We start from the raw sequence: 12,022 nt of genomic DNA on the forward strand, positions 1-12,022 counted from the left end.
ATTCTGCATTTTACTTATTTTCTTAGCACCCATAAAAGAGTTAGGACTCCAAACCAACCAGTATTCCAGCACATAGCATTTTCGTCAAGTTACACAACTGTGAGATTTTGAGGGGAATAGAAAAGGGAAGCAGGAGGAAGAAAGGAATCCCTGACTATCCTCTAAATTTTATAGTATGAATAACAATCCTTAGCAAGAAATGTTACTGCCTTTTAAAAGCCACACCTATTCATAGAGAGGCAGATGGTTTTCTCATTTGACTCACTTTTGCTCATACTAGAAGGCACTAAACTAAAAAAACTGGCTGTTATTTTTAGCATTTTGATGACAGCCAAACAGGAGGTGGGTGGAGAGGTCCCAGTTTGAAGCCACTGAACGATGTCTCTGTTGTGGGCAATCATCAACACTGACACCTCTGACTCTGGTGAGCAGCAAATCCACCTGAATTTTCACTGTTCTCATGTAATTATATTAGAACTTTGGGGAATTTTCATAGCTTTAATCACATTTATCCTACGAAGGAAAAACAGAGTAAGGGGATCATTTATTTCTCATGAAAGATTTAAAATGTATCAGGAAAATTATGGTGGGTTTTTTATGCTTATCTGAAAGTCAATCAGAATCTCTGGCCAGATGAGATGTGAATCACATTAGCAAACTGATTTGGGGGGGGGGGTAATTTATGGTATCAGAACCTTAAAAGTAGTCCCTAATACTAGAGAGGATTTCTCCCATTACCCCTGAGGATCCATCTGGGCCAGCACTAGAATCCTAGAGACTTTTTTCAAGTGTAAATTTCCTCATCAATAAACTGAGAGGGTTAGATAAGATGATTCCTATACCATCCTTTCAATGCCAACTTTCATAGTTTCTCAGGCAGAGTACTAATTAGCTTTTTCTCAAGGTCAAATAAAAGGAAACACTAAGAAAGCAGGACCTATAGACAGGCAGCCCTGAATTTTAATCCCATCTTTGACATCTATTAGTTTTTTAACTATGAGTAAGACTTAGTTACCTAATCTGTAAAATGGGAATAATAAAATTGTTTACCTCAAAAATTGTCCACGAAGCTCAAAGGAGATTATTAATTTAGGACAATCTGTAGATTATAAATTACTGGGGGCAGTTGGGTGGCTCAGTGAATTGAGAGCCAAGCCCAGAGTCGGGAGGTCCTGGTTTCAAATCTAGCCTCAGAAACTTCCCAACTGTGTAACCCTGGGCAAGTCACTTGACCCCCATTGCCTAGCCCTTACCACTCTTATGCCTTAGAACCAAAATACAATATTGATTCTAAGACGGAAGGTAACGGTTTTAAAAAAATTAACATAAATCACTTTGTAAATGTCAGCTATTACTAATGTGATCGCAATCTTTGATTTGGTGGAGTCCAGAGAGAAATTATCCCCTTACAACTTGTTACTTTGCTATTATTCTTTTTTACTTAATATTTATGGACTATTGCACAGATAGATGAAATTAATTTCTAGAGTTTCTTTTCTTGGAATTGAATAAAAGTATTAGGATAGAAGCTCATCTTCTGATGGCTTACTGAAGGCATCCTTGGTACAAATTCTTGTAGCAAATAAGATGATAAAGATGATATGCACTTCATCCTGTTCCCACATGATTCTGAATTCTTCAGTCAGATCATATATATTAAGCTTGAATGTTTTGAGTCTTTGGTAAGGCCACACCTGTTTTTAAAAAGCACATTGTTAAGGTTTTATAATCTTTTATATCCAGGTGATTTTAATCAACAATTTTGATTGCCATAATGTTCAAGACGTGCTAGTGTTAATGCGTTGCATTCTCAAGGATACATGGAATATGAGAATTTGTCATCTGTTGGTCAAGTAACCAATAAGTAAACATTTGTTAAGTGCCTACTATATGATAGGCATGGGACTAAGCACTGGAAAATATTAAGTTCGAATATGTCATTCCAACCATAGTCACATTTTACTAAAATTTTTAGTAGGTGATAATTTTTTGTAGCATATTTATGTTGCAAACATATGTATTTTGCACAGATATGTGTTTACTTTCATCATTTCCTTGAAAAACCTACACTGAGCCAGAAGTCTGAACTCTGTATTGATGACCCTTCTATCATTACTGGTGTCAATATAGTGACCTTTAATTGCCACCATTAAATTTTCTCTTTCCATTAAAAAAACGCATAACTTCATCACTTGTTTGAAATTCCTTTGTCTATATATTGTTTGTGGAGTTCATGTAGATATTGCCTATGGAGGGCCTTTTGATTCCACTCAGAACTACTTGTTCCAAAAATATTTCTATAGGTTTTTAAAATATGTTTAGCTATTACATATTCTGAGAATAATCTATCAATATTCCTCCCCTTGTTTTTAATGAGCAAGTGTTAATCTTATTGAAGTTGCCTTAGTCTTGTGTTTTGTTACTACTAATTAATAAATTACATGACCTGTTAAAATAGGCTTTTGTCTGACATAATAAAGCAACAGCATTAGTTACTTTAAACATTTTCTTACTAATCAGCTTGAATTTCAAAGATATTTGAAGTATCTTACTGGAAGAGGGTATTTGTAAACATTACTTGTTTTCATTGATAGTTTGATCTTCAGATTCAAGTATAAGAATTCATTCTATCTTTCCTTAATATATGATGAGAATTTTATATATAGTGAGTCAATAGTTTGAAATAATTGGAAATATTCTACAAAATTAAGGGTTTCAGAGGAACCATATTGTTTGATATTATCCATGACTATCAAATGATTAATAAGATGTTTTAGACTGATATTCTTTAAATTAGAGACTGTAATTAGTTTTATTTAGCAAAGATAATAATGGATTTGACACTGGACAGAACTTTAATAAATTGAAATCATCTTCCAGAATAATACTGATTAATTTACATGAATTACTTTTGGTGTTATTGCATTTTGGACAAGTTTTAAATAAGAAACAGTTTCTCATGTTGACATGAAATACATTAGGGTTTTCAATATACCTGAGTCTATTTTATGTATGTGGCAATATATGAACAAGCTATAGAAATCAAAGGTTTTGAAAAAATCAATAAGGCATAGACTTCCTGCCAAGATTAGATTCCTGAACGTGAGGCAGGTTGCCTATCTACTCTATATCTCCTCCATGAAAAACTGAAGTTCATATCAAACCATATAATGATAAAAAATTTCAATTAGAAAATATATTAAATGAAATATTCTTCCCTGTAACTTCACAGAAAGATAGAGAACATCCCAAGGGCAATAGTAAAGGAGGCCCTCCATCAAAGTAATTGCTAATGGGACCAGAAGTGGAACACATGTGGCCTGCAAGATTCTGTACCCAGCCATAACAAAAACAGAGGGGTCCCTTTAAAAATTCCCAGAGTGAGGATCTTGGAAACCTCAAAGAGAGGCAGTGGGCAGCAACCAGATTAATGTCAATTAGGGTAGTTCCACTCTATTCTAAGCCACCTGAGAAGATTCTAAAGATAAAGCACTCCTCAGAGGTAGGGGGTAGGGGGAGAGAGAATTGAAGCACTCTGCACTTCAGAGATCTAATAGTGCTGAATCCTGGGAGGTTGGGGTTAGTCCAACAAATTAGGTAACTGAGAATAAGAACAACAGGACATTTCATGCCCATCCAGAAGCATGACACAGATCACAGTTTTATTCTGACACAAAAGCCCAATTCAAGAACTAAAGCTGGATAACTAAGTAAACGTAAAGTAAAATACACAATATAGAAAATGATTGCTATTCAATTTTTTCACTTTTCTTTTTAAATGCTTTTATTTTTATTTAATTTAGAATATTTTTCCATGGTTACATGATTCATGTTCTTTTTCTCCCCTACTCTCAAACCCCTCCTGTGGTCAATGAGCAATTCCATTGAGTATTACATGTGTCATTGATCAAGACCTATTTCCATATTATTAATATTTGTGATAGTGATCGTATAGAGTCTACATTCCCAAACATATCCTCAAGCAGTATATTTTCTTCTCAGTTTCTACTCCCCAAATTCTTTCTCTGAATGGGGATAGTGCTCTTTCTAATGAAATTGTAGTTTTCCTATCACCATAAATGCACCTAATTGTTTTTGAAGAAATAAGTGTGTTCTCTGTCCCCACCCTCCCATCCATTCTTGTGATCCCTTGGGCATCAGGACTGTAAAAATAAAATTGGCAAATTATAAAAATGAAATATTTAAATGGAAAATCTGTTCCAATACAGGTTCAAAAATGTTCAGGTACTTTTTGGACACTTTTGATAAATGTAATCAAAAGTATCCTCAGTGATGAACTGAAGCTCAAATGTGAGCTTCCCTTTAGGGCCAGGCTCAAGGATGCTAAGTAGACTCTAATTATAAACATAAAATATTTCTTGAAATATATAAGGATGAATCAAGGATTTCTAACCCTAAGGAATTCTAAATCCACCCAAATTAATTCCCAGGTTCCACAAGGAACGTTTCTCCTGTGTTTCCCAGGGTACACTAACCCTCCCTGATCTGACTAACCCAAATTTATACTATCTAAATAAAACCTACCGCTATTATCTTTCTGAATCTTAACTTCGCCTTCAGATGATGAAATAGCAAAGGCTAGCTGGTTGAGAATCAACAAGAATCAAGTTAGGATTCTGAGCCTTAACAGACTCAGAGTTCAAACCAAAGATCAGGTTTTTCTTTGGTTTTCTCAGAGTTAAACAATCTACAAGAATCACAATAGATATTCAAAAATGTTTCCCAACTTGGGAAAGGAAAATACCAAGCTCCTTCAGGTTTTTTCCCTTAGACAGAGAGAGAGAGGCAAAGATGTTACCTCCTCCAGCCTTGAGAGAGTCTCTGAGAGTGCATGTCTCTGCCAATTGCCAGAGAGAGTAATTGTCACAGAAAAACAGTTATAACTGTCAGCAGTTGAAATTAACATGTTCTCTCAGCTCTGTTTCAAACTCCAGTAGTTTTCTCAAGCCAGCCAATTTACTTCTTAACCCTAAACAAATAAAACAATACTTATTTTCTAATAGCACCAATACAATTCCCAAAATTCCCAAAATCTCTGCCCCTGGTTTTTTTTTGTTGTTGTTTTTGTTTGTTTGTCCTTTTCCCTTGATAGGACTCTGGTCCATCCTCTTCCTCTCCCAGTCTTGTCCTGGGGCTTCCCAGCCATAAATTCTGCACAGGATGGATCCTCTCCCTGAATAGAGGCCTAGAGCCTAGGCAAGGTGGAAGGGCATGAGCTCCCTCAGGAATGAGGGCTCAGTGGACAGATGGTGACAGCGCTGGGCTGGTTGTCTTCATGGATAAGGCCAGGAGAGAAGAAAGGCCTGAGAGGACCTTGGAAGGTGACTGGGGGAAAGGCGTAGATCAGGCAGCCCTGGGTCACATTGTAAAATGAGAGGTGTCCCCCTTCGTAGTGGAGGAAAATGCCCAGCCTGTGCAGGGTTCCTGTGTCTTCAGGGCCTTCCAAGGCGTGAGGGATCCACAGTTGAAATCGTTCTCCCATGTTGAGGCAGGCGAGGGAGAGCGGGTCCCCGTGGACTCGTCCCTGGGAGTTTCCTGGCCCTGGACAGATGCCCACTTCCCACTCGGTCTTGCTTCCTACCTCCACCTCCCAATAATGGCTCCCCGAGGTGAAGCTCTGAGCACCCAGCACAATAAGAGGACGCTCGGCCTCTCCTTGCAGGTTGTTCAGTAGGTCCCGCCAGTGGCTGGCAAGCCTCAGACTCTTAAGATCTTCAGAAACAATGACACTGGCATGGGCTGTTCTCGGATCCAGACTGATGTGGCTCTGGAAGGCCAGTAGCAGCTCCCTCATTCCAGTGTTTCCACACAGAGTCCAGCGTAGGGCAGCAGGCTGAGGACAGCAAAGCAGCAGCTCCCGACTCCTTTGCAAAGTGCTCTTCCCAGCCAGGAGCATGTCCAGCAGGGGCTGCTCCAAAGTCTCCTGGAGCTCCTCAGTGATCTTCTCGAGGCTGCGCACATAGCAGGAGATTCTGGCCTCGCTAGCCCTTGATTGCTTCATATTCTTTCGCTTTTCCTTGATCAGAAGATCCTGTTGTTTCTTCTCTGTCCAGCCAAGGTGGGTCTTGATGTATTCGGGCAGGATGACCCGCTTCAGAATGGCGGCCTCCCTGCGGCACCTCAGCCTCCTGGCTCTCTCCTGCTCCAGCAGCACGTGGGCCTCTCTCTCCTGGGCCCAGGCCTGGCCCAGGGCTTCCTGCAGCTGGCCCTTGAATGTCTCCGCAGACTCTTCCAGGGGATACACACGATGACCTTCGTGCTCGTGGGGGAGTAAGCAGGAGACACAGAGGGGGCTGAAGTCATCTTCACAGAAGAGCTTCTGAATGGCTTGGTGTTGGCCACACCTGGCCTGGCCAGCCACGTCTCTGGGTCTGGGAAGTCGCCGCTGCCTGCTGATGCTGGAGGCCACGGCCTCCAGGACTCGGGTGGGCTCTAAGGCTCTGGGCTGACTGCTAGCCCTGCACAGCGGGCACGTCCATGGGACTTGGGCTTCCTGCCAGCTCCGAAGGACACACTCTCTGCAGAAGCTGTGCCCACAGTCAAGGGTCACTGGCTGGCTGAAGAGATCCAAGCAAATGGAACAGGTCACTTCTGACCTGAGCTTCTCAGTAATCTCACTGACATCCATCTCTCTGGGACTTGATTTCTCCCTGACTTGGAAAGACTCTCCTCTCAATTCTCTCTCTCTCTCTCTCTCTCTCTCTCTCTCTCTCTCTCTCTCTCTCTCTCTCTCTCTCAATCTCTCTCTCTCTCTCTCTCTCTCTCAATATCTCTCTGTCTCTCTCAATCTCTCTCTCTCTCTCTCAATCTCTCTCTCTCTCTCTGTCTCTCTCTCTGTCTCTCTCTCTCTCTGTCTCTCTCTCTCTCTCAATCTCTCTCTCTCTCTCAATATCTCTCTGTCTCTCTCAATCTCTATCTCTCTCTCTCAATCTCTCTGTCTCTCTCTGTCTCTCTCTGTCTCTCTCTCTTTCTCTATCTCTCTCTCTCTCACTCTTCCTCCCCAAAGGCTCCAGCTCCTAAGTGAGCAGCTCTGAAATGAGTAGTACCTTGACCTGCATGCTTTTATATAGCCCCCTTGGCTCCGCCCCTGAGGTCACACCAAAGGGAGCTTTGAGACCTGGGTAAACTGCTTTCTTGATCTGATCCTGCTGTGAGGATGGTGGCAGGCCTGCATTCCCAGGAGGCTGAGAGGGTCTGGCCCCTCTTACTTGTATTTTTGTAATAGTTAATCTTCAAAAATACTCTAAACATATAATGTTGCTTGCAGAGAGAAACTAATTTCTACTTCTAACAGTTTCCTCCCTAAATTGTAATCTTTTCAATTTGGGGACCAGGTTTTTTTTTTACCCCCGCCAAGCTGCTGCTTGTTCCAGCCATTAGAGAGGTCTTCCCTCCCAGCTTGGCTACAAAGCCATCTTGATCAGCTCCTGCCTGTAGCCATCCCCTCCAGACTGGTTTGCTGTTTGACCCAGATTGCAACTCACCTGCCCACCCTGGCTACCCTCTCTGGCTCCTGGCCCAGCTTGCCTTGCCTGAGTTATTGTGCCAGCCCTGGCCACCCCGCTGCTCTCTCTCTCTGTCTCTCTGTCTCTCTGGCTCTCTGGCTCTCTGGCTCTCTGGCTTTCTTGCTCACTTACTCACTCACCCAGTCCTTGTTCAAACCAGATCCCTGGATGACTAATTTCTTTTTTTTAAATACCTTTCATTTGATCATTTCCAAGCATTATTCATTAGAGACAAAGATCATTATCTCCTCCCCCCTTGGCCCCCCTGCCCCATAGCCGACTCGTGATTCCACTGGGTTTTACATGTGTTCTTGATTCAAACCCATTTCCATGTTGTTGGTATTTGCAATAGTATCTCTCCTCAGTCATTTCTCCTCAGCCCCTGTAGTCAAGCAGTTGTTTTTCATCGGTGTTTTTACTGCCACAGTTTAGCCTCTACTTGTGGATAGTGTTTTTTAGATCCCTGCAAGTTATTCAGGAACATTGCATCGACCCTAATGGAGAAGTCCATTACCTTCGATTGTACCACAGTGTATCAGTCTTTGTGTATAATGATTTCCTGGTTCTGCTCCTTTCGCTTGGCATCACTTCCTGGAGGTTGTTCCAGTCTCCATGGAATTCCTCCGCTTTATTATTCCTTTTAGCACAATAATATTCCATCACCAACATATACCACAATTTGCTCAGCCATTCTCTAATTGATGGGCATCCCCTCATTTTCCAATTTTTGGCCACCACAAAAAGCGCAGCTATGAATATTTTTGTACAAGTCTTTTTCCCTATAATTTCTTTGGGGTACAAACCCAGCAGTGCTATGGCTGGATCAAAGGGCAGACAGTCTTTTATCACCCTTTGGACATAGTTCCCAATTGCCCTCCAGAATGGTTGGATCAATTCACAACTCCACCAGCAATGAATTAGTGTCCCTACTTGGCCACATCCCCTCCAGCATTCATTACTTTGCATAGCTGTCATGTTAGCCAATCTGCTAGGTGTGAGGTGATACCTCAGAGTTGTTTTGATTTGCATCTCTCTGAATATAAGAGATGTAGAGCACTTTTTCATGTGCTTATTAATAGTTTTGATTTCTTGGGCTGAGAACTACCTGTTCAAGTCTTGCCCTTGCCCATTTGTCAATTGGAGAATGGCTTGATTTTCTGTACAATTGATTTAGTTCTTTGTAAATTTGAGTAATTAAACCTTTGTCAGAGGTTTGTATGAAGATTACTTCCCGATTTGTTGCTTTCTTTCTGATTTTAGTTATATTGGTTTTGTTTGTACCCAAGCCTTTTAATTTGTTATAGTCGAAATTATTTATTTTACATTTTGTGACTCTTTCAATGTCTTGCTTGGTTTTAAAGTCACTTCCTTCCCAAAGGTCTGACAAGTATGCCATTCTATGTTTGCCTCATTTACTCATAGTTTCCTTCATTATGTTCAAGTCAATCACCCATTTTGAATTTATCTTGGGGTAGGGTGTGAGGTGTTGATCTAAACCTAATCTTTCCCACACTGTCCTCCAACTTTCTCAGCAGATTTTATGAAATACTGTATTTTTATCCCAAAAGCTGTGTTCTCTGGGTTTGTCGTATACTGTCTTGCTGAGGTCACTTACCCTGTGTCTATTCCACTGATCCTCCTTTCTGTCTCTTAGCCAGTACCAAATTGTTTTGATGACCACTGCTTTATAAGCAGATCTAGGACTGCAAGGCCCCCTTCCCTTGTATTATTTTTTTCATTGTTTCCCTGGATATCCTTGATCCTTTGTTCTTCCACATGAACTATGTGATGGTGTTTTCTAAATCAGTAAAAAAAAAAATTTTGCAAGTTCAATAGGTATGGCACTAAATAGATAAATGAGTTTGGAGAGGATGGTCATTTTTATTATATTGGCTCATCCTACCCATGAGCAGCTAATGTTCTTCCAATTGTTCAAGTCTACTTTTAGTTGTGTGGAGTGTTTTGTAGTTGTGTTTGTAGAGTTCCTGAGTTTGTTTCGCGAGATAGATTCCTAAGTATTTTATTTTGTCTAAGGTGACTTTGAATGGGATTTCTCTTTCTAGTTCTTGCTGCTGAGCTGTGTTGGAAATATATAGAAATGCTCATGACTTATGTGGGTTTATTTTGTATCCTGTAACTTTGCTATAGTTGTTAATTATTTCAATTAGCTTTTTGGTTGAATCTCTAGGATTATTTCAGTAGACCATCATGTCACCTGCAAAGAGTGATAACTTGGTCTCCTCCTTGCCTCTTTTAATGCCTTCAATTTCTCTTTCTTCTCTAATTGCTACTGGTAGTGTTTCCAGTACAATGTTAAATAATAGAGTTGATAATAGGCATCCTTGTTTCACTCCTTATCTTATTGGGAATGCATCTAGTTTATCCCCATTGCAGATGATATTAGCTGATGGTTTTAGATATATACTGTTTATTATTTTTAGGAAAGACCCTTCTATTCCTATGCTTTCTAGTGTTTTTAATAGGAATGGGTGTTGTATTTTATCAAAGGCTTTTTCTGCATCTATTGAGATAATCATGTGATTCTTGCTGGTTTGCTTGTTGATGTGGTCAATTATGTGGATGGTTTTCCTAATATTGAACCAGCCCTGCATTCCTGGTATAAATCCTACTTGATCATGGTGGATGACCCTTCTGATCACCTGTTGCAGTCTTTTTGCTAGTATCCTATTTAAGATTTTTGCATCTATATTCATTAGGGAGATTGGCCTATAGTTTTCTCTCTCTGTTTTTGACCTGCCTAGTTTTGGAATCAGTACCGTGTTTGTGTCATAAAAGTAGTTTGGTAGAACTCCCTCTTTGCTTATTATGTCAAATAGTTTGTATAGTATTGGGATTAACGGTTCTCTGAATGTTTGATAGAATTCACTGGTGAATCCATCAGGCCGTGGGGATTTTTTCTTAGGAAGTTCTTTGATGGCCTGTTGGATTTCATTTTCTGATATGAGATTATTTAAGAATTCTATTTCTTCTTCTGTTAGTCTAGGCAGTTTGTATTTTTGTATATATTCATCCATATCACCTAAATTGGTGTATTTATTGCCATATAATTGGGCAAAGTAGTTTTTAATGATTGCCTTAATTTCCTCTTCATCAGAGGTGATGTCCCCCTTTTCATCTTTGATACTGTTAATTTGCTTTTCTTCCTTCCTTTTTTAAATTAGATTGACCAGCACTTTGTCTATTTTGTTTGTTTTTTCAAAGTACCAGCTTCTTGTCTTATTTATTAAATCAATAGTTCTATGACTTTTGATTTTATTAATTTCTCCCTTAATTTCTAGGATTTCTAGTTTGGTTTTCTGCTGGGGGTTTTTAATTTGATTGCTTTCGAGTTTTTTTATTTGCATTTCCAATTGATTGGTCTCTGCTCTCCCTAGTTTGTTGATATATGCACTCAGGGATATGAATTTACCTCTGATTAACATTTTGGCTGTATCCCAAAAGATTTGAAAGGATGTCTCGCCATTGTCATTTTCCTTGGTGAAATTATTAATTGTTTCTATGATTTCTCCTCTAACTAAACGATTTTGGAGTATCATATTGTTTAATTTCCAATTACTTTTTGATTTGGTTTTCCATGTACCTTTACTGATCATTACTTTTATTGCCTTGTGATCTGAGAAGGCTGCATTTATTATTTCTGCTTTTCTGCATTTGTGTGCTATGTTTCTGTGACCTAATGTATGGTCAATTTTTGTGAATGTGCCATGTGGTGCTGAGAAGAAGGTGTATTTTTTTTATCCCTATTTATTTTTCTCCATATGTCTATTAATTCTAATTTTTCTAAGATTTCATTCACTTCTTTCATCTCTTATTTATTTTTTGGTTTGATTTATCTAAATTTGATAATGGTTGGTTTAAGTCTCCCACTAATATGGTTTTACTGTCTATTTCTTCCTTCAATTCTCCTAGTTTCTCCATTAGAAATTTGGGTGCTATATTATTTGGTGCATACATGTTGATTAGTGATATTTCCATTATCTAAAGTCCCTTTTAACAAAATATAATTACCTTTCCTATCCCTTTTGATCAGATCTCTTTTTGCTTTGGCTTTATCAGATATCATGATTACCACTCCTGCCTTCTTTCTGTCAGTTGAGGATCAGAAGGTCTTACTCCATCCTTTAATTCTGACCTTGTGGGTGTCTACCCACCTCATGTGTGTTTCTTGAAGACAACATATGGTAGGGTTTTGGATTCTAATCCATTCCGCTATTTGTCTACATTTTATGGGTGAGTTCATCCCATTCATGTTCAAGGTTATGACTGTCATTTGTGGACTCCCTGGCATTTTGATAACCTTCCCTAATTCTAACCTTTTTTACTTAGGCTCTACCTTTTAGTCCATTGTTTTTCTTTGAATCAGTCCCCCTTATCCCCTCCCTTGATATGTTTCCCTTTTTAGTCCCTCCCCTTTTGTTCCCTCTCCCTCCCCCCTCTCTTTCCCACCCCTTTTGTTTTCCCTTTCCCCTTCCCCC

At 39.6% G+C, this 12,022-nt stretch overlaps 1 protein-coding gene across 1 annotated transcript; it reads right to left on the reverse strand.

Moving 5' to 3' along the window:
* Nucleotides 1-5,242: 5,242 nt before the first annotated feature.
* Nucleotides 5,243-6,649, reverse strand: LOC103105342 (probable E3 ubiquitin-protein ligase TRIML1). The gene has a single exon (XM_056815545.1). The coding sequence runs from the start codon at nt 6,647-6,649 to the stop codon at nt 5,243-5,245; it is 1,407 nt and encodes a 468-aa protein (XP_056671523.1).
* Nucleotides 6,650-12,022: the final 5,373 nt, after the last annotated feature.

The sequence above is a fragment of the Monodelphis domestica genome, chromosome 1 (genome assembly GCF_027887165.1).
Source record: "Monodelphis domestica isolate mMonDom1 chromosome 1, mMonDom1.pri, whole genome shotgun sequence".
NCBI lineage: Eukaryota > Metazoa > Chordata > Mammalia > Didelphimorphia > Didelphidae > Monodelphis > Monodelphis domestica.